The sequence below is a fragment of the Ranitomeya imitator genome, chromosome 3 (assembly GCF_032444005.1).
Source record: "Ranitomeya imitator isolate aRanImi1 chromosome 3, aRanImi1.pri, whole genome shotgun sequence".
NCBI lineage: Eukaryota > Metazoa > Chordata > Amphibia > Anura > Dendrobatidae > Ranitomeya > Ranitomeya imitator.
In genome coordinates this window covers 18,268,969-18,296,283 of record NC_091284.1, presented here as the reverse complement: position 1 = coordinate 18,296,283, position 27,315 = coordinate 18,268,969, and the positions used below count along the sequence as shown (strand labels likewise).

At 43.6% G+C, this 27,315-nt stretch overlaps 1 protein-coding gene across 2 annotated transcripts in view; it reads left to right on the top strand.

Moving 5' to 3' along the window:
• LSAMP (limbic system associated membrane protein) overlaps positions 1-27,315 on the top strand; it is a 1,005,909-nt gene that overhangs the window by 958,307 nt on the left and 20,287 nt on the right. The window contains exons 7-8 of one of the 2 annotated variants that reach the window (XM_069760567.1): positions 797-832; positions 25,547-25,579. The exons of the other annotated variant lie outside the window; for it this stretch is intronic. Coding sequence (XP_069616668.1) covers positions 797-832; positions 25,547-25,579 — 69 coding nt within the window. The remainder of the gene's footprint in view (positions 1-796; positions 833-25,546; positions 25,580-27,315) is intronic. 2 annotated transcript variants of the gene reach the window in all.

Below are 27,315 nucleotides of genomic sequence, written 5' to 3'. Positions count from 1 at the left end.
CCGCTAGAGTTTGTGGTTGGATTCCAGAAGGTGAACAATCTGCGGAGGATAGAACTATGGATAGGCTTACTATTGTTACAATTGTTTCTAACCATCTATGAATGATACATTGTATCAGGCTGGAGTCCCGGCTGTTGTCTCGATTGTATAGACAAACCCCCAGGTGGATGTAAACCGAGAACGCCTGCTCCATTCACTGACAGCAAACAGAGGTCTTAAATGTGTAAAAAAAAACACCCAAAACTTGACCAACGTACTTTTTTCTTACACTGGAGGATTTGGGGCTCCATCGCAGAGTCCACGCACCATTATGTTATCAGCACAAATCCAATGTAGAGGTGCGGTTTCATTCCTATAATGCCACAGATTACATTTTCCCTGTGAAAAGGGAAGAATCCCCATGACAACACTTCTTGACTCTGGAAACCTTTTGCTATCAACGTGGGCATTAAAACAAAATAATGGATTTTAATAGTTGTGAAGGCGAATGTCTCTGTAACACAAGAGCAGGAAGTGTTATCATAGGGACAGAGCATTACACATTTTGAAGTTTGTGATGTACGTTCTTACAACCCACTCGAGGGCTTAGATGTCTGCGATAGTTACGTGTTGGTTCCATGAAATGCTCCCCGGTAGATGGCAGAGATCCGTACGCCTCTGGCCCGGGCTGGTGGTAAGTAACGTTTTTCTCCCATGATTAAAGCTTACGTTTCCGCTGGACGTCGTTTACACCGATCCCTTGTCTTGTCTCCTTTTATTTTTCTTGCCTTTGTTTATTATTTCTTTTTTTCCCCAGAACCTGTCATACCCTCAAAACCTAACCCTGCCGCAGGTCAGTATGATGTGTACGGACTAGAGACAACGCCTGGGTCATCATCCAAAGCGTAGTGGATCTACTGTGGATCTATGGAGAGATCTAAAGCATAAAAGACCGTCTACTATAGATCCCAAGCATAAAAGATCTACTATAAATCCAAAGCATAAATGATCTACTAAAGATCCCGAGCATAAAAGACCAATCATGGATCTAAAGCATCAAAGATCTACCATAGATCCAAAGCATAAAAGACCAATTATGGATCTACCAAAAGATCTAAAGCATACGATAGATCCAAAGCATAAAAGATGTACTATAGATCTAAAGCATAAAAAAATCTACTATGGATCTACCAAAAGATCTAAAGCATACTATAGATCCAAAGCATAAAAGACGTACTATAGATCTAAAGCATAAAAGATCTACTATGGATCTACCAAAAGATCTAAAGCATACTATAGATACAAAGCATAAAAGATCTACTATGGATCTACCAAAAGATCTAAAGCATACTATAGATCCAAAGCATAAAAGATCTACTATGGATCTACCAAAAGATCTAAAGCATACTATAGATACAAAGCATAAAAGATGTACTATAGATCTAAAGCATAAAAGACGTACAATAGATCTAAAGCATAAAAGATCTACTATGAATCTACCAAAAGATCTAAAGCATACTATAGATCCAAAGCATAAAAGATGTACTATAGATCTAAAGCATAAAAGACGTACTATAGATCTAAAGCATAAAAGATCTACTATGGATCTACCAGAAGATCTAAAGTATACTATAGATCTAAAGCATAAAACATGTACTATAGATCTAAAGCATAAAAGATCTACTATGGATCTACCAAAAGATCCAAAGCATAAAAGATGTACTATAGATCTAAAGCATAAAAGATCTACTATGGATCTACCAGAAGATCAAAAGTATACTGTAGATCCAAAGCATAAAAGATCTACTATGGATCTACCAAAAGATCTAAAGCATACTATAATAATCTTTAATAATCTTTATTTTTATATAGCGCTAACATATTCCGCAGCGCTTTACAGTTTTTGCACACATTATCATCACTGTCCCCGATTGGGCTCACAATCTAGAATCCCTATCAGTATGTCTTTTGAATGTGGGAGGAAACCGGAGTGCCCGGAGGAAACCCACGCAAACACGGAGAGAACATACAAACTCTTTGCAGATGTTGTCCTGGGTGGGATTAGAACCCAGGACCCCAGCGCTGCAAGGCTGCTGTGCTAACCACTGCGCCACCGTGCTGCCCATACTATAGATCCAAAGCATAAAAGATCTACTTTAGATCCAAAACATAAAAGATCTGCTATAGATCCAAAGCATAAACAATCTACTACAGATCTATTCCAAAGCATAAAAGATCTACATTAGATCTAAAGCATAGGATACAAAGCATACAGGACATATTCCAGATCTGCTACAGATTTATTAAAGAATCTAAAGGGTAGATGACCGATAGTAGATCTTTTATAGGATCCACATCATATAAGATCTACTGTAGATCTATTAATAGATCTAAAGCATTGAAGATGTACTATAAAGATTCCTCCTATGCCCTCAAGCAGGTTATTACGTTTAGGTTCTTTTGTTCTTCTTTATAATTCTCCAATATTAGTCCATCGATGGATCAGCGATGTAAGAGCGACTATAAATCTACTATAGGAATAGAAGACTTACTATAAATCTACTATAGGATCTCCAGCATAGAGCATCTTCTATAGATCCTGAGTTCACTGCTGATTCTTTTATATTTTCCGCTTGCTTTTGGCTTTTCTGATGCTGCAGAATTGCGGATATCTTGTGTAAAGCTTTTGAAACCTGATACAATGCATTCAGTCACCACTAGGGGGAGCTCCTTACACATGGATTTAAACAACATTGTTTTTTAAAGGGAAACTGTCAGCAGGTCTTTGCTGTGCAATCTGAGAGTAGGGACTGAGACCCTGATTCCAGTGATGTCTCGTAGTAAGCTGTGTGTTGCTAGTTCAATAAAATCACTATTTTATGAGCAGGAGATTATCACTACAGGACTAGGCGTCTTGTGCATTCAGGTCAACTGCCGTGTATAACCCCTTCCCCTTCAATGGCAGCTTTCTGCCTATGCACAGTGAACACCGTAACCTGCCAATCAGCATTCTGAGCTCTGCTAGATCTGCAGCAAAGAAAACAGTGATTTTATCAAAATGACAACATACAGACAAGCAAGTGTTACAGTGATGGAATCAGGGTCTCAGCCCCTACATCATATGGCTCTCAGATTACATGACAAAAACCTGTTGACAAATTCCTTTTAAAGTTTTTCTGATACAAAGCTCCATATCCCCTGCACAGGCAAAGCTAAATGATAGTATTCAGACTGCCTGCAGCCACCACCGGAGGACGCTCATTACAAGGGGATTTTCTGATTTCACCAATCTTCTATGTACACTTGTACAGCATCAGTTAGGTCTAATAACAAACAGCTTTAATTACCTTCCTTGGTCTTTGTTGTTTGGCTGCAGCCATGACGTCATGTCATCAGCGCTGCAGCCAATCATTGAGCAGGACTGGACCCGGATACAGGTCTCTACACCTAACTGAGCCTCTGTGCAGAAGACTGGTGAAACTGGACAACCCCATTGTGGTGAGCTCCCTCTAGTGGTGGCGGCCGACGGTCTGAATTCTATCATGTTGCTTCGCCTCTGCTGGGGATTTGGAGCTTTGTATCAGAAAAACTAAGTTCCAACCTTCACAAACAGATATTATAAAATGAAGCAGCTGAGCATTATGGATCTATGGAGATGGTCTTAGAAGGTGGACGTGCCTCCTAAGATCATGAGATGCCTCCAACCCTGTAGAGCGAATGTGGAAGGGGGTCAGCGCTCCGCTGCACGCACGAAGAAGCCGCGGTCATTTATCAGACGTCCTCTGTCATCCAGGAACCGATCCTGAATAATGCAGAGAAGATAATGACCTATAGTCACTGCAATAACATGGAGGGGCGTCAGCTCATTAATTATAAGGCTTAATTAGTCAGGAGGCCAACGTGGCTCCTGGATAGGAGGTCATCAGCACCGGAAGCTTCTAAATCTGAGCAGACAGGGAACATTACAGCAAGCAGAGATGGTATACAGAGTTACAGAACTGTGCGGGATCCCATTCACTTCTATGGGAATCGCGTGCAGAGCTGCGTCACGTTGTGTCATCAGTGGGAGTCAATGCTTTTCTATTTGTTTAGATCATAGATCTATAGATCTTGGAAGTAGGGGATTTTTGCATTCTCAAGTTGAATCTTGGCTTCAAAAATGTGACTGCAGCTCTGGATGTGAATGGAGAACAGCCTCCAGGACAGCAAGGAACATCTTCAGTTCTACTTAGGACCAAGACTAAGTTCATGGATTTGGAGTATGACCCAGGCTTGTCCTTCTCTGCAGTAGATCCTCTCTGTAGCAGTAGATCACTAGATGGTTTCTTACTAACACACAAGATCAATCACGGATCATCTAACCAGTCGCCATTTCCATCTCACTAGAGTAGAAACCTCGTAATATGCAGATGTTCTCCTGGATGGTGATCACCGCTGTCCATGGTCCTGAACCTCGCGAGAAACCTATGAGGTGGACATTTGGGGTCTCAGCACTGGAATCTGTAATGTGTTCCCACCCTAGAAGAGGTGCAGGTCCATAGCCAACCCCACGTATCACCATAGACATTGGATAATTGCTGGCAGATGCCACCACTGGATCTCCTAATATCTCTATGGTTGAGGGTCCTGCATGGATCATTCTTGGATCTCGTCACAAATGTATCCTGGTTGTGCTCAAGAATTGCTTAGGAAATCCTAGTGGAGCCGGCACCACCTGTTTATTAATGGAGAACTAACCAAGATACGTCCAATTCACAAAAGAGGAAAGTCTCGTAGAAGAGATCGGTTACACTTCCTAAATCTTAGCTACATAAACTTGTATCACACAAAAGCCCAATCACGACATATAAAAACCATTTCAGAACGTGCCCAGTGTGCCGGGGCCTGTTTCCTAAGCCAAAAGCTGGCACTGGGATATAACCTATGTAAAGTGCAATGCCCACGTAGAGAGATGACTCAGAATCAGAAAAATATAAAAGAGGTGACACTGTGCACTAAGGTGCCATGTGCAAAGTCACCCAGGGGAATCGGTTCATTGGAAAAGCATCGTGAGGGAATAAGGACCTCAAGTGTATCGCCAAAGGAGGTGGCTTCTTCAGGGGTTCTGTGGCAATCTTGTGGGGTCCTAAGGAAGCCACCTCCTGTGGCGATACACGTGAGGTCCTCATTCCTACATGATGCTTTTCCAATGAACCAAATTCACCCGGGTGATTATGCACGTGTACAGATAATATATAAATAATACAGTATCAGAAGAATATACAGTAAATGCTGTGATAGTGTGGAAAAAAGGTGCCATGTGCATAGTCATCCCGGGGAATTGGCTCATTGGAAAAGCATCATGTGGGAGGAAGGACCTGCCATGTATCGCCACAGGAGGTGGCTTCCTCAGGGGTTCTGTGGCCATCTTATGCCAGAACCTGTTTCCAAAAACAACATTTGTCACTGGGATACAACCCATATAAGCCGTCATGATAATATATAGAGCCGTGTAATATAATGGATATCTGAAATAGGTGTAAATAGACTCTACCCAAAAAATGATATCACATAGTGTTCAGTAATGAAAAAGGTGCAATGCCCACGTATAGATTATATATAAGTAATGCAGTATCAGAAGAATATAAAAGAGGTGCAGCAGTATCAGAAGAATATAAAAGAGGTGCAGCAGTATCAGAAGAATATAAAAGAGGTGCAGCAGTATCAGAAGAATATAAAAGAGGTGCAGCAGTATCAGAAGAATATAAAAGAGGTGCAGCAGTATCAGAAGAATATAAAAGAGGTGCAGCAGTATCAGAAGAATATAAAAGAGGTGCAGCAGTATCAGAAGAATATAAAAGAGGTGCAGCAGTATCAGAAGAATATAAAAGAGGTGCAGCAGTATCAGAAGAATATAAAAGAGGCGCAGCAGTATCAGAATATTAAAAAGGTGCCACTGTATAAAGAGGTGCCATGTCCATAGTCATCCGGGTGAATTGGCTCATTGGAAAAGCATCGTGAGGGAAAGAGGACCCCACGTCTATCACCACAGGTGGTGGCTTCTTCTGGGGTTCTGCGGCAGTCGTGCGGGATCCTGAGGAAGCCACCTCCTGTGGCGAAACCCTTGAGGTCTTTATTCCAACATAATGCTTTTCCAATTAACCAATTCATCTGGGTGATGATGTACATGGCACCTTACTGCGCAGTGGCACCTCTTTTATGTTCTTCTGATGCTGCGTTACTTCTGTATTACCTGTACATCTACATAGTCTCCAGGGTGAACTTGGAAAGCATCAACTGTGAATGAGGACCTCACGCTTATTTCCGGGCGATACGTCTGATTTTGCACTTTAATGCACAGCATTGCTTCTTTTATACTATTTTGATACTACATTACTTTTCCACTATTCCCCCTACATCTGACCACTATCTGACATGGCTTTGTGGGTGGTGTCCATCTTTAGCTTTCTCAGATACTCGTTAGATCCGCCACATTCTATGTGTTATATCACGCCAGTCATGTGGTTACATCTCAGGTAAGAAATAGGTTCTGGCGCGTATTACCGTAAATGTTTTTATCTCTCTTGTTTTGGCTTTTGTGTTTGCTGCATAATAAAGATTTATATGGTTACAACTTAGGAAATGTAACGCTCCTTTGCACAACCTTTCTTCCTTTTCTTCTCTTCTGTACGGCCAGAACTGACCCAGTGGAGCCTCTAACGGCAGTGTGAACGCAGCCTTACCTTAGGTTGTGATGGTTGGGGCTCAGACACGGTGTTTGCTTTACTTTTTTGCCACATTCACACGTTCAGTATTTGGTCAGTATTTTACATCAGTATTCGTAGCCAAAACCAGGAGAGGAACAATCAGAGGGAAAGTCTTATAGAAACATGTGCGCCACTTCTGGATTTATCACCCACTCCTGGTTTTATCATACAAACGCTGATCTAAATAACTGGCCAAATCCTGACCGTGTGAACGTCGCCTTATGGGTGTAAGTCTGAGTATAAATATTTACAAAAAGTTTTTTTCTGCCTAACAACCAGAGCAGTCACCCACCAACTCCAAATCTATTGTTTCCCCTATCTTATCCGCAGTCCCATGTAAGATGACCAGCTCAGGTCTGCTGCATCTGTATGTTGCTTTAATGGGATATTTCTAATTAACAGATCTTCTGCATTTACCCTTAGATGATTAGATCGCAATTGGATCCGCCTGCAGTCCCATGTAAAATAAAAGGAAAACATTGAAATGAACATCCATGCAGATAATATACATTGCAAAGATATATGACCATGAGAGGGGACCCACAGCCACCAGCAAAAAATGGGGTTTCTTCCGCTGCTATTTTAGTTTGGATATAGAGGGTGCTCGGCTGCATTGTTGGAGTCGTAATGTCCGCACCCACGCCGCAGGTTTTCAGACAGTAAAGTGCCATTGATTTAGAAGAGAGCAGAAGTTTTGAATGCAGCTCTGGAGGTGACTGGAGCAAGAGGACAAAGTCTGGTAAAGTCCCCCAGTTGGCTCAGGGGGGGCACTGCTGCAGTGCATGGTGGCAGATAAAGTGTTAACACGATGGGTAACAATGATATAAAGTAGCAACCGCGGTTCTCTTAGATCTGATTGTTTCGGAGCTCGTTTCCCTGCAGACAATATACAGGCCGCGTCTCGCCACAGTCCTATAAATGGCCGCACGGTGACGTCCCCGCCGCTCTCATCCACCGCAGGAATCTGAATATCCGCGTCCTAGAGGACAGGGAGGGCCGCCGCCGAGATGGAAGATCCTATCAGTATAATTCGATCTTCACATTAACGTGAACTAATGTCATTCGCCCCATAATGCACGCTAATACGATCCGCGCCGCCATCCTCAGACCTCTATCATTAGCGTAATGGCCGCCGAGGGTCTCGAATAAGTCTCCGCGCCTCCAAAGACTTTACCGTTGTGACATGAAGAAAGATATTACAGCGTTCAATTTCCTCCTGACAGTAATCATCAGCTTTACCCCGGCCGGGGCGAGAAGCGCTGAGAACGCCGCTCCGCGCCTCCCCCGCTCGCCCTCTCCTCCTCCCTCCGCTCATTTGTTTTCATTTAGATTTATTTATTTACAAATGAGGAGTAAATTGCCGCCGTTTCCATAAGTGCGAGCGCTAAGCATCGCGGCGCGGGAGGGGGGGACACGGTGGAGAAATATCAGCAGCGCGCAGAACGTTACAGAACGGAACCATATACATTGTATCAATTACTAAGTATCAGTTTCTTAAAGTGACGCTGACACTAAATCCTCGTCGCCCTGTGCGGTTCTCCATCTCCTGTCACAAGAATTAGTGATTGTCACTTTAAATCTGTCACATTTTAGGTCGTTGCTTCCTCTGCAGCATTGGAGGGGGGATGGTAACCGCTACTATGAAAAATGCATTATGAGCCCTAATTAGCTGATACTATTCATAAAGTCTAAGATGTCACATCTGTCACACCCTGCAGGTGGCGCACATGGTTCGTGGACCCGTTGTGCCACAGGGCCGGGCCTGCCTAGGAAGGGGCAGAGCTAAGAGGCCACCTGCTGTTCACTGGCACCCCTGATGGTGGAGACTGCTTGGGCTGCAGGTGGCAGCCAGGAACCTCTTCCAGGTAGTCCCTGGTACTGCAGCTGCTGACCCCTGCGGACTAGGGCTACGTTCAGACTGGACTGATTCGGAGATGGGTTTTATCACTCTGGATGCCCAGAATAGTTGGAGGCAAATGTACAGACAAATGGGTCTCGGATACTGGTACTGGAACCGGCCGCACACATCCAGGGGACGAGGTTCAGAGACTGATCGAAGTAGGATTAGTGACTTTGAGTTCAGGACTGGCCACACTGGGACCAGTGATTCACATACAGGACACTGGCTGCACTGGGACCAAGGATTCGGGTACAGGACACTGGCCACATTGTGACCAGGGATTCGGGTACAGGACACTGGCCACAGCGGGACTAGGCTGGGAGCCATCTTGTAGATAAACATTAACACTAAATGCCTCTCAGCTATAGGCTGAGGGAATTTCAATATATGTGCGCTACCCCTTTAAGAGCAGGGGAGCGTGCACACTAGGCACTCCTCCGGGAGACATAGAAACAGGAAGGAGACATGGAGCATACTGGGACCATGCTGCGCGTCCGGGGGCGGTGAGTATGCCGGCGTTCCTGCGTGGAGGGGGAAAGGGTGCTGGTCATAGCGTTACAACATACTTTATCAAGGGCACTACAGGTCCTTCTCAAAAAATTAGCATATAGTGTTAAATTTCATTATTTACCATAATGTAATGATTACAATTAAACTTTCATATATTATAGATTCATTATCCACCAACTGAAATTTGTCAGGTCTTTTATTGTTTTAATACTGATGATTTTGGCATACAACTCCTGATAACCCAAAAAACCTGTCTCAATAAATTAGCATATCAAGAAAAGGTTCTCTAAACGACCTATTACCCTAATCTTCTGAATCAACTAATTAACTCTAAACACATGCAAAAGATACCTGAGGCTTTTATAAACTCCCTGCCTGGTTCATTACTCAAAACCCCCATCATGGGTAAGACTAGCGACCTGACAGATGTCAAGAAGGCCATCATTGACACCCTCAAGCAAGAGGGTAAGACCCAGAAAGAAATTTCTCAACAAATAGGCTGTTCCCAGAGTGCTGTATCAAGGCACCTCAATGGTAAGTCTGTTGGAAGGAAACAATGTGGCAGAAAACGCTGTACAACGAGAAGAGGAGACCGGACCCTGAGGAAGATTGTGGAGAAGGACCGATTCCAGACCTTGGGGAACCTGAGGAAGCAGTGGACTGAGTCTGGTGTGGAAACATCCAGAGCCACCGTGCACAGGCGTGTGCAGGAAATGGGCTACAGGTGCCGCATTCCCCAGGTAAAGCCACTTTTGAACCATAAACAGCGGCAGAGGCGCCTGACCTGGGCTACAGAGAAGCAGCACTGGACTGTTGCTAAGTGGTCCCAAGTACTTTTTTCTGATGAAAGCAAATTTTGCATGTCATTCGGAAATCAAGGTGCCAGAGTCTGGAGGAAGGCTGGGGAGAAGGAAATGCCAAAATGCCTGAAGTCCAGTGTCAAGTACCCACAGTCAGTGATGGTGTGGGGTGCCATGTCAGCTGCTGGTGTTGGTCCACTGTGTTTCATCAAGGGCAGGGTCAATGCAGCTAGCTATCAGGAGATTTTGGAGCACTTCATGCTTCCATCGGCTGAAATGCTTTATGGAGATGAAGATTTCATTTTTTCAGCACGACCTGGCACCTGCTCACAGTGCCAAAACCACTGGTAAATGGTTTACTGACCATGGTATTACTGTGCTCAATTGGCCTGCCAACTCTCCTGACCTGAACCCCATAGAGAATCTGTGGGATATTGTGAAGAGAAAGTTGAGAGACGCAAGACCCAACACTCTGGATGAGCTTAAGGCCGCTATTGAAGCATCCTGGGCCTCCATAACATCTCAGCAGTGTCACAGGCTGATTGCCTCCATGCCACGCCGCATTGAAGCAGTCATTTCTGCCAAAGGATTCCCCACCAAGTATTGAGTGCATAACTGAACATTATTATTTGATGGTTTTTTTGTTTGTTATTAAAATACACTTTTATTTGATTGGATGGGTGAAATATGCTAATTTATTGAGACAGGTTTTTTGGGTTATCAGGAGTTGTATGCCAAAATCATCAGTATTAAAACAATAAAAGACCTGACAAATTTCAGTTGGTGGATAATGAATCTATAATATATGAAAGTTTAATTGTAATCATTACATTATGGTAAATAATGAAATTTAACACTATATGCTAATTTTTTGAGAAGGACCTGTATATTCAAAATATTATCAGCATCTTTAATTAGGACCTGTCATTAAAAATGGCCAATTTTAGCAGATTTTTGGGGCCCTGCTGCTCCCCTGAGAATGTTTTTTTTTTTTTAAAAATCCGCCATATTGTTCTAGAGATCAGTGCCTTTTATTAAGAGGGAATATTTATGGTCTTTACTAAGAGATTGTATCTCACAGGATCCTCGGGGGCGGGTCTTCAGGCATTATTAACTTGTGAGCCATGCCCCCTTGTAAAGGCCCAAAAATGAGCACTAAATAAAAAAGGTCCATATCTCTGGAACTGTATGGTGGATTTAAAAAAAAGGGAAGCGGATTACTCAGGGGATCAATAGGTATATAATAAGAGAACTTTGTACCAGGTGACAAGTCTTCTTCAAAAAGTTTGTCTACATTCTGCAATCCATTTAAAGTATGTTGTTGCCCCAAAAATAAGCTGATCACAGGGTGCTTGTCTGCAAGGGCGCTCAGTGATCCGTTATGATCTATAGAGGAATCTATCAGCAAGATCAAATTAAAGATAGCTCCCCTAGAGGACAAATGGAGCATTGCATGTTGTGATGAGAGGACGTGCTGGTTGCAGAGCAAGGACAGACAAATTATTGGTGCAACCTGTGCGGATGCATAGGGCTCTAAGAGGTAAGGGGGCCGCTATCAGCTCCAAAGCAGGTGGAATTGTGCATTATGGTGAACTATTGGGCTGCAGAGGGCCCTTATATTGTTCTTGCACATTTTCCGTCTGTATCCGCCAGTGTTCCAGAGAGAGACCTCGCTAGATAAAGCCACAGAAGTCTGATAAGCGGAGGTTAAGTTTACCTCTACTGGGCAGAAATAGAGACGACCCTTTACTTTAATGACCATTAACACAGGCAGCTGGAAAAATCCCCCCAAAAAACAACTAGCGGGACGGGGTGACGTTGCGTTTCCTTGGCTTTTCCCCCTTTTTCTAGCAGTTACACAACTCTAGAGAAACCCCAGAAAGAAAGCAATTTCTAATAGAACAATGTCGCTACAATTGTATCCAATCATCTTTAACCCCTTAAACCATTTTAGCTGTCGGGTTTTTGTTTTTTCCTCCTCTTCTCCCAAGAGTTTCTTTGACGTGGTCGTCGTGGTACGAGGACGTGTTTCTGGCTGGACGAGCTCCAGTTATTAGTGACATTATTCACTTTATTGTACAATGTACTGAAAAAAGAGTGAAACGATTCCCAGCGGGGCGAAGTATTATTATTCTCCAGGTCCGTACGAAATATAATTTATTCTTTTTTAGATATTTGAACACTTAAAAAAAAAGTTTAACTTTGTAACAATCTTTTGTTTTGTGTCACTTTTTTTCTGAGGCACGAAACGAGCTGGAATGTTTATTGCTTCCATTTTGGGGAATATACAATGTTTTCAGTGTTTGCCATTTATCGTAAAGGTTAAATAACGTTATCATTTCTTAAACTTTTATGGCTTATTTTTTCTTTCAAAATTATATGATTTGGTAAAAAAAAAAAAAAGTCTTTCTTAAATTTGTCTTGCACTTATCTTTACTCCTCGTAGGGAACGTGAGCTTGCAATCATGTGCTTGCTTGTGCTATAAACTTCAGTATTGCAGTATATAGCAAAAGTTACAATGTCCTAAGAAACCCGGGATTCACCCGCAAGCGATATTACCTGCTTTGTCAAGAAGGGGTTAAATAATCTGCACATCACACTGATACATTGTAGCAAACTATCAGCAGAGGCGTGTGTGCTGCTGATGTGTTTAGCTCACAGAGGGTTGTCAAGAATTGATACAATTGTAGCAGACCCACAGCTGTGAAAATGATCAGGTCTATAAAAGGTTTGCAGTTTGTTTACATAAACTATAATATTTCCATTCACTGACAGCAAGCAGAGATACAGGGGAAACACAAAGTGTGCTAAAAGGTGTCAGAAATGTGAATGATACCAAGGTTGCACAGGATTAGAAAAGCCAAAACAGTGCCCCCTCTGTCCATGGCAGTGTCTGGTATTGCAGCCTCATTCTATACCAATCTCTCCGCAGTCTTACTCATCTGCAGAAGCCAAATAGAAGGCAACAGAAATTTCTTGTGGACTAATGTATAATTCAACTCTGGATGTTTAGGATCAGTTCACTTTGCGTCATGCACGAAGGTAAAAAAAAAAAGTTCTGGTGATGATAAGCTTTCTTGTAATACCAAGCCTGACCACATGGTGCGCTGTGATCCACACAGAGAGCAAAGTTCTAACTGGTGCAATGGAACTTCAGCTTCTTGTGCTACAAATGCCTGATAGAAAGATTCAGCAGCAATGAATGTGATCAGCTGGAAAACACTTTGTATTCCAGAGAGAAACGAGGGGTCTCATGTGCACCCATGGTGGAGCCACGAGCTTGGTGTCATGGCACCAACACTTGCTTCTACACCCAGAAGGGTAGGAAGAGGCGTCACAATGGCGGAGATATCGGTTACCTGCTCCTCCTGTCTTCTGTGTCGCAGAGTAGGACTGCATTGTCTGGGTGAAGAAGCATCTGTGCCGTAACTGGAGGCCATGATTTCTCATAAATTCAGCTCACAAAAAAATGAGGGATTCCTGCTCCTTGTTCAGATCAGATTTCACATGCAGAAAATGATCTAGCATTACTGATCAGTGTATATGTGAATCCAGCTTTGTGACTAGGTAAAAGACTTGTTAGAAAGCTCGGAATGATCTTTCCGTGTTTCCCTCTCCTTTTCTCTCTCTGCTCCTCCTCAAGACCTCTCCACAGAGTATATTAGGACACCACAGTGAGCTGATAGTCCGTCTTCTGATGAACAAGATGGATTTGTGCTATATTTTTACAGTGAATGATACGTTCAGGAAACAGGGGGAAGGGGAAGAAGTGGCTCATAAGAGGAGAAAGAAGCAGATTTCCCTGATAAGATACATTACAAAGTTTCTTTTATTTGCCTGTTCTATTGACTTTTGCAAAATGTGTTGAAAGTCCAGTTCCCTTTCATATTTGTTCCTTCACAGTCATTTGCTACATAGTAAATTCGGCTTTGGACGTCCACTTTTTGGGGACCCATATGATCAGCTGGTGATGACTAGAGAACAATGAAGGGTCTATAGTAGCTTAAAGAAGTAGCGCAATCTAGAAACCATTTTATACGCCCCTATTAGAGAATTCGGAGTTTATTTTAGGGGTCTTCTGCTCAGGATCTTTATCTTGGCTTCAAAAATTCCATGATGTTATAGTCACAATTCATTGATTCCATGGATGCTGACTAATGCTTTATTTCCTGCAGTGGTGAAGTCTAGCTACTTCATTACGAGAACATTGGGGGGTCCTGGCAGTCAGGCCCATAAAAAAGTGATCTCAATGTTCAGAAAAACCCTTTAGTGTCCAAAATGCTCAACCCCCAAAGGAACCCAAAACTCAGAGTTTGGTGGAGACCTGGATAAACATTGCTGCCTCCCAGGACCCATCGCTTGTTCTACGGCAGGTACATCATCGTTCTATGTCCGGATCATTTGGGATCATTTGTCTCCTAAGGTTCCAGCCCCTTTTCCTGCCAGGATATCTCTACAATCTCAGCACCCGGGGGCACAGTAGACCCCATGTCTGTTCATCATTAGTGTTCTTCTGAGTAATGGATTACCGACACAATGTCTGGTGGAGGAACCAGCCCTGGATACAACTTCTGCGTCCCCCGTAAACAGTTAATGATGTGCATTAATGACAGATCCCATTTACATTATTGCTGCCCCATTAGTTAGAGCTGAGACCCCCGGCGCTCTCCTCGTCTGTCTCTTCTATTTATCTGCCAGAGGCTGGAAACATAGACCATCGTCATAAATCACTATTCAGTCAAAGTGATGGAAGTGTCAGTGCAGCATCTGCACCGATCTGGGGGGGGGGGTATACAGGGGTATATAGATATATGGGATATCATGTAATATAGTGGGGGCGGACGATCTGTACTGAGCTGGGGAGGGGTATACAGGGGTATATAGGTATATGGGATATCATGTAATATAGTGGGGGCGGACGATCTGTACTGAGCTGGGGAGGGGTATACAGGGGTATATAGATATATGGGATATCATGTAATATAGTGGGGGCAGACGATCTGTACTGAGCTGGGGAGGGGTATACAGAGGTATATATACAGCTACGGCTGCGCTGACTTTGGTCTTGATAACACACAGTGGACCTACACCAGCAGATGACATGGCTCCCCAAACCATCACTGATTGTCGAGACTTCACACATGTCATCTGCTGGTGTAGGTCCACTGTGTTTTATCAAGACCAAAGTCAGCGCAGCCATCTACCAGGACATTGTAGAGCCCTTCATGCTTCCCTCTGCCGGCAAGCTTTATAGAGATGGAAATGTCATTCTCCAGCAGGACTCGGCCCCAGTCCACACTGCCAAAAGTTTACAAGCTGTGATACTTGCAAAAGGGGATGTTTCCACGTACTAACCATGCAGGGTGCCCAAAGTTTTGCATCTGCCCAATTTGTAATTTTTAAAATGTAAAAAATGAATATATATATATATATATATATATATATATACACTGCTCAAAAAAATAAAGAGAACACTAAAATCCCACATCCTAGATATCACTGAATGAAATATTCCAGTTGTAAATCTTTATTCATTACATAGTGGAATGCGTTGAGAACAATAAAATCTAAAACTGATCAACGTAAATCACAACTAATATCCCACTGAGGTCTGGAGTTGGAATGATGCTCAAAATCAAAGTGGAAAATGAAGTTACAGGCTGATCCAACTTCAGCGGAAATGCCTCAAGACAAGGAAATGATGCTCAGTATTGTGTGTGGCCTCCACGTGCCTGTATGACCTCTGTTGTGAGTTCTGTTTTTGGGCTCCCTCTGGTGGTTACTGATGGTACTGGGTGATTTGTGTTCTGCTGTCTCTGGTGTCCACCTGTTCTATTAGGATTTGGGAGTTTCCTATTTAACCGGGCTTTCTTGTCATTTCCCCGCCGGCTATCAAGGTTATCAGAGTGTTTTGTTACCTCAGCTTCTGGCTTCAGTAATCTTCAGGACAAGCTAAGTTTTGATTTTCTTGTTCCACGTTTTGCTTTATTTTTGTCTTGTCCAGCTTGCATATAATTGTCTCTTTGCTGCTGGTTGCTTTAGTGGGCTGTAATTGCTCCTCATGTTCCATGAGTTGGAACATGAGTTCAAGTAATTACAGGATGGTTTTTTGAAGGGTTTTTTGCTGACCGCGCAGTTTACTTTTGTATCCTCTGCTATCTAGTTTTAGCGGGCCTCATTTTGCTGAATCTGTTTTCATACTGTGTATGTGCCTTCCTCTCATTTCACCGTCATTATATGTGGGGGGCTGCTATTTCTGTGGGGTATTTCTCTGGAGGCAAGAGAGGTCTGTGTTTCTTCTAATAGGAGAAGTTAGATCTTCGGCTGGTGCGAGACGTCTAGGATCAACGTAGGCACGTTCCCCGGCTATTGTTATTTGTGTGTTCAGGTTTAGGGTCGCGGTCAGCTCAGGTTCCATCACCCTAGAGCTCGTTGGTGCTTGTCCTTTTGTGATTCCCTGCCATTGGAATCATGACAGTATAGCCGGCCCAAAATGTTTGGGCTGAAGTAGGAGAAAAAGTAGTCTGAGGAAGTTTTTTTTTTTTTTTTTCTCTCCTCTGAGGTTGCTGCCTAGCCTTAATTGCAGCCAGGCTGATTTTTTTTTTTTTTTCCTCCTCTTAATCCTTGCATGGCTCTGACCTTAGCTGTTTATCATGGACGTCCGGAGTTTAGCTTCCAGCTTGAATAATCTTGCTGCTAAGGTTCAAAATATACAAGATTTTGTTGTACATGCTCCTATGTCTGAACCTAGAATTCCTATTCCAGAGTTCTTTGCTGGAGATAGATCTAGTTTTCTGAATTTTAGGAACAATTGCAAGCTGTTCCTTTCTTTGAAATCTCGCTCTTCTGGAGACCCTGCTCAGCAGGTTAAGATTATTATATCTTTCCTGCGGGGTGACCCTCAAAATTGGGCATTTGCATTGGCACCAGGGGATCCTGCGTTGCTTAATGTGGATGCGTTTTTTCTGGCATTGGGTTTGCTCTATGAGGAACCTAACCAGGAGATTCAGGCTGAAAAAGCTTTATTAGCTCTCTCTCAGGGGCAAGATGAAGCAGAAATATATTGTCAAAAATTTCGTAAATGGTCAGTGCTTACTCAGTGGAATGAGTGCGCCCTGGCTGCAAAGTTCAGAGATGGCCTTTCTGAGGCCATTAAAGATGTTATGGTGGGGTTCCCTGCGCCTACGGGTCTGAATGAGTCTATGACTATGGCTATTCAGATTGATCGGCGTTTACGGGAGCGCAAACCTGTGCACCATTTGGCGGTGTCTTCTGAACAGGCACTTGAGACAATGCAATGTGATAGAGTTCAGTCTAGAAGTGAACGGCAAAACTATAGGCGGAAAAATGGATTGTGTTTTTATTGTGGTGATTCAGCTCATGTTATATCAGCATGCTCTAAACGCACAAAAAAGGTTGATAAGTCTGTTGCCATTAGTACGTTACAGTCTAAGTTCATTCTGTCTGTGACTCTGATTTGTTCATTATCAGCCATTTCCGTCGATGCCTATGTGGATTCAGGCGCTGCCCTGAGTCTTATGGATTGGGCATTTGCCAAGCGATGTGGGTTTAGTCTGGAGCCTCTGGAAGTCCCTATTCCTTTGAAAGGAATTGACTCTACACCTTTGGCTATGAACAAACCTCAGTACTGGACACAAGTGACCATGCGTATGACTCCCGTTCATCAGGAGGTGATTCGCTTCCTGGTATTGTATAATTTACATGATGTCTTAGTGCTTGGTCTGCCATGGTTACAAACTCATAATCCAGTCCTTGACTGGAAAACAATGTCTGTGTTAAGCTGGGGATGTCAGGGGGTTCATGAGGATGCACCTCCGATTTCTATCGCTTCATCTACTCCTTCTGAGGTTCCTGTATTTTTGTCTGATTATCGGGATGTTTTTGAGGAGCCTAAGCTCAGTTCGCTTCCTCCTCACAGGGATTGCGATTGTGCTATAGATTTGATTCCTGGCAGTATATTCCCTAAAGGTCGTTTGTTCAATCTGTCAGTGCCAGAGCATACTGCTATGCGGAATTATGTTAAGGAGTCCTTGGAAAAGGGACATATCCGTCCATCTTCGTCCCCTTTGGGAGCAGGTTTTTTTTTCGTGGCCAAAAAAGATGGGTCCTTGAGGCCTTGTATAGATTATCGTCTTTTGAATAAGATTACCGTAAAATATCAGTATCCTTTGCCTTTGTTGACTGATTTGTTTGCTCGCATTAAGGGGGCTAAATGGTTCACTAAGATTGATCTTCGGGGTGCGTATAATCTTATACGAATAAAGCAAGGTGATGAGTGGAAAACCGCATTTAATACGCCTGAGGGCCATTTTGAGTATTTGGTGATGCCTTTTGGACTTTCTAATGCTCCTTCTGTCTTCCAGTCCTTTATGCACGATATTTTCCGTGAATATCTGGATAAATTTATGATTGTGTATTTGGATGATATTTTGGTTTTTTCTGATGACTGGGAGTCTCATGTTCAGCAGGTCAGGAAGGTGTTTCAGGTCCTGCGGGCTAATTCCTTGTTTGTAAAGGGCTCAAAGTGTCTCTTTGGAGTCCAGAAGATTTCTTTCTTGGGGTATATTTTTTCCCCTTCTACTATTGAGATGGATCCCGTCAAGGTTCGGGCTATTTGTGACTGGACGCAGCCTGCATCTCTTAAGAGTTTGCAGAAGTTCTTAGGCTTTGCTAATTTCTATCGTCGTTTTATAACTAATTTTTCTAGTGTTGTTAAGCCTTTGACGCATTTGACTAAGAAGGGTGCTGATGTTGCTGATTGGTCTCCTGCGGCTGTGGAGGCCTTTCGGGAACTTAAACGCCGGTTTTCTTCTGCTCCTGTCTTGCATCAGCCTGATGTTTCGCTTCCTTTCCAAGTTGAGGTTGATGCTTCCGAGATTGGAGCGGGGGCGGTTTTGTCACAGAGAAGCTCCGATTGCTCGGTGATGAAGCCATGTGCGTTCTTTTCTAGAAAATTTTCGCCCGCTGAGCGGAATTATGATGTGGGTAATCGGGAACTTTTGGCCATGAAGTGGGCATTTGAGGAGTGGCGTCATTGGCTGGAGGGTGCTAGACATCGTGTGGTGGTCTTGACTGATCACAAAAATCTGATTTACCTTGAGTCTGCCAGGCGTCTGAATCCTAGACAGGCTCGTTGGTCACTGTTTTTCTCTCGTTTCAATTTTGTGGTTTCATACCTGCCAGGTTCAAAGAATGTGAAGGCGGATGCTCTTTCTAGGAGTTTTGTGCCTGACTCCCCTGGAAATTCTGAGCCCACTGGTATCCTTAGGGATGGGGTGATTTTGTCGGCCGTCTTCCCAGACTTGCGACGTGCTTTGCAGGAGTTTCAGGCGGGTAAACCTGATCGTTGTCCGCCTGAGAGACTGTTTGTTCCGGATAGTTGGACCAGTAGAGTCATCTCCGAGGTCCATTCTTCTGCGTTGGCAGGTCATCCTGGAATATTTGGTACTAGAGACTTGGTGGCCAGGTCTTTTTGGTGGCCTTCCTTGTCGAGGGATGTGCGTTCTTTTGTGCAGTCTTGTGAGGTTTGTGCTCGGGCTAAGCCTTGCTGTTCTCGAGCCAGTGGATTGTTGTCACCTTTGCCTATCCTGAAGAGGCCTTGGACGCACATTTCCATGGACTTTATTTCGGATCTCCCTGTCTCTCAAAAAATGTCTGTCATCTGGGTTGTGTGTGACCGCTTTTCTAAAATGGTTCATCTTGTACCCTTGCCTAAGTTGCCTTCCTCCTCTGAGTTGGTCCCTCTGTTTTTCCAGAACGTGGTTCGTTTGCATGGGATTCCGGAGAACATCGTTTCTGACAAGGGATCCCAGTTTGTGTCTAGATTTTGGCGGACGTTCTGTGCTAAGATGGGCATTGATTTGTCCTTTTCGTCTGCATTCCATCCTCAGACGAATGGCCAGACGGAGCGAACTAATCAGACCTTGGAAACTTATTTGAGGTGTTTTGTTTCTGCTGATCAGGATGACTGGGTTACCTTTTTGCCGCTGGCCGAGTTTGCCCTTAATAATCGGGCTAGTTCTGCTACCTTGGTTTCTCCTTTCTTTTGTAATTCGGGGTTTCATCCTCGTTTTTCCTCTGGTCAGGTGGAGCCTTCTGATTATCCTGGAGTGGACATGGTGGTGGATGGGTTGCATCGGATTTGGAGTCATGTGGTGGACAATTTGAAGTTGTCCCAGGAGAAGGCTCAGCAGTTTGCTAATCGCCGTCGCCGCGTGGGTCCTCGACTTCGTGTTGGGGACTTGGTGTGGTTGTCTTCTCGTTTTGTTCCTATGAAGGTCTCTTCTCCTAAGTTCAAGCCTCGGTTCATCGGTCCTTATAGGATCTTGGAAATTCTTAACCCTGTGTCGTTTCGTTTGGATCTCCCGGCATCGTTTGCTATTCATAATGTGTTCCATCGGTCGTTGTTGCGGAGGTATGAGGTACCTGTTGTTCCTTCGCTTGAGCCTCCTGCTCCGGTGCTGGTGGAGGGAGAATTGGAGTATGTTGTGGAGAAGATCTTGGATTCTCGTGTTTCCAGACGGAAACTCCAATATTTGGTCAAGTGGAAGGGTTATGGTCAGGAGGATAATTCTTGGGTGGTTGCCTCTGATGTTCATGCTGATGATTTGGTCCGCGCTTTTCATAGGGCTCATCCTGGTCGCCCTGGTGGTTCTCGTGAGGGTTCGGTGACCCCTCCTCAAGGGGGGGTACTGTTGTGAGTTCTGTTTTTGGGCTCCCTCTGGTGGTTACTGATGGTACTGGGTGATTTGTGTTCTGCTGTCTCTGGTGTCCACCTGTTCTATTAGGATTTGGGAGTTTCCTATTTAACCGGGCTTTCTTGTCATTTCCCCGCCGGCTATCAAGGTTATCAGAGTGTTTTGTTACCTCAGCTTCTGGCTTCAGTAATCTTCAGGACAAGCTAAGTTTTGATTTTCTTGTTCCACGTTTTGCTTTATTTTTGTCTTGTCCAGCTTGCATATAATTGTCTCTTTGCTGCTGGTTGCTTTAGTGGGCTGTAATTGCTCCTCATGTTCCATGAGTTGGAACATGAGTTCAAGTAATTACAGGATGGTTTTTTGAAGGGTTTTTTGCTGACCGCGCAGTTTACTTTTGTATCCTCTGCTATCTAGTTTTAGCGGGCCTCATTTTGCTGAATCTGTTTTCATACTGTGTATGTGCCTTCCTCTCATTTCACCGTCATTATATGTGGGGGGCTGCTATTTCTGTGGGGTATTTCTCTGGAGGCAAGAGAGGTCTGTGTTTCTTCTAATAGGAGAAGTTAGATCTTCGGCTGGTGCGAGACGTCTAGGATCAACGTAGGCACGTTCCCCGGCTATTGTTATTTGTGTGTTCAGGTTTAGGGTCGCGGTCAGCTCAGGTTCCATCACCCTAGAGCTCGTTGGTGCTTGTCCTTTTGTGATTCCCTGCCATTGGAATCATGACAGACCTCCCTATGACGCCTGGGCATGCTCCTGATGAGGCGGCACATGGTCTCCTGATGGATCTCCTCCCAGACCTGGAGTAAAGCATCCGCCAACTCCTGGACAGTCTGTGATGCAACATGACATTGGTGGATGGAGCGAGACATGATGTCCCAGATGTGCTCAATCGGATTCAGGTCTGGGGAACGGGCGGGCCAGTCCATAGCTTCAATGCCTTCATCTTGCAGGAACTGCTGACACACTCCAGCCACATGAGGTCTGGCATTGTCCTGCATTAGGAGGAACCCAGGTCCAACCGCACCAGCATGTGGTCTCACAAGGGGTCTGAGGATCTCATCTCGGTACCTAATGGTAGTCAGGCTTCCTCTGGTGAGCACATGGAGGGCTGTGTGGCCCTCCAAAGAAATGCCACCCCACACCATTACTGACCCACTGCCAAACTGGTCATGCTGAAGGATGTTGCAGGCAGCAGATCGCTCTCCACGGCGTCTCCAGACTCTGTCACGTCTGTCACATGTGCTCAGTGTGAACCTGCTTTCATCTGTGAAGAGCACAGGGCGCCAGTGGCGAATTTCCCAATCCTGGTGTTCTGTGACAAATGCCAAGCGTCCTGCACGGTGTTGGGCTGTGAGCACAACCCCAATCTGTGGACGTCAGGCACTCAGATCATCATCATGGAGTCGGTTTCTAACCGTTTGTGCAGACACATGCACATTTGTGGCCTGCTGGAGGTCATTTTGCAGGGCTCTGGCAGTGCTCCTCCTGTTCATCCTTGGACAAAGGCTGAGGTAGCAATCCTTCTGCTGGGTTGTTGCCCTCCTACGGCCCCCTCCACGTCTCCTGGTGTACTGGCCTGTCTCCTGGTAGCGCCTCCAGCCTCTGGACACTACGCTGACAAACACAGCAATCCTTCTTGCCACAGCTCGCATTGATGTGCCATCCTGGATGAGCTGCACAACCTGAGCCACTTGTGTGGGCTGTAGAGTCCGTCTCATTCTACCACAAGCGTGAAAGCACAACCAACATTAAAAGTGACCAAAACATCAGCCAGAAAGCTTTGGTACTGAGATGTGGTCTGTGGTCCCCACCTGCAGAACCACTCCTTTATTGAGGGTGTCTTGATAATTGCCAATAATTTCCATCTGTTGTCTATTCCATTTGCAGCATGTGAAATTGATTGTCAATCAGTGTTGTTCCTAAGTGGACAGTTTGATTTCACAGAAGTTTGATTTACTTGGAGTTATATTCTGTTGTTTAAGTGTTCCCTTTATTTTTTTGAGCAGTGCATATTTTTGCCTCAACTGCAAAGAAAATGTGTCATCTGTAACTTCAGTCCTTTTAGAGATCATTTCACCTTCAGCTTGCTGAAGTGGCTACATGCCACTGTATATATATATATATATATATATATATATATATATATATATATATATATATATATATATTATATACTGTATTTATACATATACACCTACAGGTGCATCTCACAAAATTAGAATAACATCAAAAGTGAATTTATTTCAGTTCTTCAATACAAAAAGTGAATCTCGTATATTCTATAGAGTCATTACACACAGAGTGATCTATTTCACGTGTTTATTTCTGTTAATGTTGATGATTATGGCTTACAGCCAATGAAAACCCAAAAAAGGATGACTTGGCGTTTATTGCCCCCTCTATGACCCTTGAATTAGTTCCCTACTTCCAATTGGCTAATAAGCCTGTTCCTCAAGGTTGGAGTCATGTGCAAGTCTGAGGACCAGGATTGGGTTTGAGGACCATTCCTTATGCCGAAGCTGCTGCAGTCAATCATCGGAATAGCCGAAGCCCAGGTAGCTGCAGTGGGGGTGGCATAAAAACAGGAGAGTATAATGTGTTTTATTATTTTTAACCCCTTCCCTCATTGGGTTCAGGAAAGACCTCAGAGTATAATAAACTTCATCTCATGGCGATCAAAATACTTCAGAATCGGACAGATTATTATACATACCCCGTATACCCCTCCCCAGATCAGTACAGATCGTCCATCCCCTATTATATTACATGATACCCCAATATTAGAATAACATCAAAAAGTTACTTTATTTCAGTTCTTCAATACAAAAGTGAATCTCCTATATTCTATAGAGTCATTACACACAGAGTGATCTATTTCACATGTTTATTTCTGTTAATGGCGATGATTATGGCTTACAGCCAATGAAAGCCCAAAAGTCATTGTCTCAGTAAATTAGAATACTTTATAACACCAGCTGGCTGATTGTAAAATCCGAAATGTTGTCCTACTGAAATGTATGATCAGTAAATGCACTCAGTACTTGGTCGGGGCTCCTTTTGCATCAGTTACTGCATCAATGCGGCGTGGCATGGAGGCGATCAGCCTGTGGCGCTGCTGAGGGGTTATGGAAGCCCAGGTTGCTTTGATAGCAGCCTGCAGCTGCTATAGATTCTCTATAGGGTTAAGGTCAGGCACTTACTGAACATACATTTCAGTAGAACAACATTTCGGATATTAAAATTATTTTTCAAGCTGCTGGTATTATTATTATTATTATTAATTTATATAGCACCATTAATTGGTGTTATAAAGTATTCTAATTTACCGAGATAGTGACTTTTGGATGACCTTGCACTTCTTAAGGAGACCGCTGCTCATGGAGTCTTTCTAGCAATGATCCATGGGAAAAAAACATGCAAATGAGCTCTTTACCAGAAGGAAAGAAAATCATCTCGCTAGTGCCACCTGTTGTAGATGGCAATGGCTGACTTTTCAATGTCATTATTCTTAGTCGCAAGGCTCATTAAAGGGACTGACATTGACTTATGGGTGGAGGCGTCCTCCAGTAGGCGAGAACTTGTTGTAAGCCCTCGCCCGGCATTCTGTCATAAATCTTTTGGAAAAGTCACAAATATTTTGCAACTTTTCATTGTTTGAGTCCAAGTAGCTTCATGTTCACCAGATCCAAAGGTGGTGTGTTGTCCTGGTGAAGGGATCTGCCTCAGTGCACCCAAGGAATCAGAGGTGCAAAAAGCTGTTTTCCCCTCTGTGCTCCATAATTAGCAATGATTGATTACATGCACTTCTCTGTTTCCCACTTTTTCCTTTTCTGTGCTTGTAATACATACAAATGGCCACTAGATGGCAGGAACTGCACATAGGACTTCAGTTGGCGGTAAACATCTATAAGGCGCCTCCCTATACCGCTGCAGTGCTGATCGGATCGGGGCAGGCGCTCCCTAATTTTTTTTTTTTTTCTTATAATTTCTAAATATGCTTAATGTCAGTGAACGGGAACATTTCTGATTATATTCTGAGGCTTATAACCTGTACAGACCTTACGGTATGTTCACACAGTGCTTTTTTTTTTAGCACCAAAAACTTGTTTTTAATACATTTTTAATGTGTTTTTTCGAGCAATTTTTTATTAAATGTATTCAGTTGGAAAAATTGTAAAAAAATAAAAACGGCCGAACAGCTGAAAGAATGGATAAGTTGCTCCAAAAACACAAGGAAAACAATGCAGTGTGAGATGTGAGATTTATTTATTTACTTTAATTTATTTTGCTGCTAATGTAAAATGCAGGAAAAATACATAGAAAAAAATGTGTCGGAAACTCTTCCTTATAATCCTTCCAGCTGAAGCTTTGTTACAATTGTATCCACCCTACAATATCATCTGTGAGCTAAACTGTCCCCCAGACCGATACATTTATCTGCACCGATACATTGTAACAAACTGTCATGGAATGAGGTTTGCCGCTGAGTCGCTGCCTGACAATGGGGAACAGTAGAAAGTTGCAGAACCTGCGATTCTATGTTATTTACATAGGACTGCACCAGCCCTTCCATACAAGCTGTGACTGCATATGTGGATACATTGTGATTATGGAGCGCCACCTGCTGGACACTTATCAGTAGGGGGACAATTAGGTTTTCTATGCAGCATCAGGGACCCCCAAGAGGTGGCGCCACCCCTGTATATATAGGTGTATACCCCTCGGGGGCCGGACCGGCTGTCTTCCCCTCCTCCTTAGAGGTCACTAACTTACTGTCGATATCATGGCGCTTAGTAATTAACCAGTTCATGACTATTCATTACTAACCCATTAACCTTATCAGTGCCAGAGGCGGATAATGATGTATAACAATCATATTTCCCTCCTAGAAAGAGACAGCAACAGCCGCTTCAAGCAGAAAGGTACAGTACAATAAGAGCGCCCCCTGTCTGCGCCCCGTCACGTAGCAGCGTGGGAGTTCTGCCCAGGGGTCCAGGGGTTAATTCACAATTGTCTGATTTCATCTGTATATATGTGATGTCACAGGCTGAGAGCAGCACAGAGGATTTTAGAAAAGAAATATGTCTATCTTGTGGGAGGCCACCATTATGGGAAGCATTTTAAAAAAAAAACAAAAAAACGTAATTCTGTTGTTTTATTTTTTTCTCATTATGTCGTTTGCCGAGTGGATTAGCTTGTTTTATATATTGAAAGATTGGAGATTTCTGATTACAGCGATATCGAATATGTGTAATTTTTTTTTTTTTAAATTGTTTTATACTTAATGGGGCAAAAAAAGGGGGGATTTGGACTTTTGTGTTTTTCTTTTGAATTTTTTTTATATTTTTTGAAATTTTATTTTTTTTCACTTTATTTACCAGTCTGATCACCGGTGCGACACACAGCAGGGGTTCAGCACTGCTACATACACTGACGGGTAGGGATGGGCAGAGACGTAGAAGATCGGGTTCTGGTTCCCCACTGATCTTCAGTCCATAGTTTGGTTCGTTTACTAGAACTTTACCCGAACTTCAACCTGAACCCCACTGAAATCAATGGGGACCTGAACTTTGAAGCTGGAGAATCAATCTCTCTCCACCCCAGACTCCGGACCTGTAACACAGACATCCAGGATAAGTCCGTGTTCAGCAGCGGACGCCGGGGGAACTTTACAGCTCAGGTTCAGTCATCTCTACTGACGAGCAAAAGGGGAACAATGTTCTGACCTTCTGACTTTCAGGCTATGTGCACACGCTGCGGATTTGACCGCTGCGGATCCGCAGCAGTTTCCCATGAGTTTTTACAGTACAATGTAAACCTATGGGAAACAAAAAACGCTGTGCACATGCTGCGGAAAAAAACGCGCGGAAACGCTGCGGATTACATTCCGCAGCATGTCACTTCTTTTCTGCAGATTGTCACCTGCTCCAATAGAAAAATGCAGATGAAAATCCGCATAAGAAACCGCAGTAAAAACCGCGATAAATCCGCAGTAAAAACCGCAGCGGGTTTTCACTGCGGATTTTGGAATTCCGCTGCAGAAAATTCCGCAGTGGAATCCGCAAAGTGTGCACATAGCCTCAGGCTCCATATCTCACAATTCACTACAGCTTCTAACGTGAGACCACCATCATTTTATAGACAACCATCTTGGATATCTCATACATAAATGTGACTTGTAACTATTTAGCATATGATTAGTTATGCAGATTCTCGTCATGTCGCTGCATTGTTACTGTTTTGCTCCTGGTGGTGGAATAATCTTTTTCTTCCTGAATATTACGAATTACAACCTGTTCTCACATTCCTTAATAGCTCAGTGTGTTACTAGGTTGATTCCCAAGTGAGAAGTGACTGGTTCATATCGAGGCGCAGCCATGATGACGATTTCCCAAGAAAAGAGAAACATCTTCATCCAGCTCATCGATAGTCATCTCTCGGCCAAGAAAACTGCCAAACGGCATCATGTGAGCGCCATGATGATTGAAAGAATACAAAATGTAGTCCATCCATTCAGAAGCCAAGAGGTGGACGTCCAGGCAAAGTATCAGAGTCACCAAGTCGGCTCATCCCAAGGTCTATCAGTTCTGGAGACGGCAGTGGAGGAGGCTCGTAAGCTCCATAATAGTGAGATCACAGACGTCCATGCACGGAATGG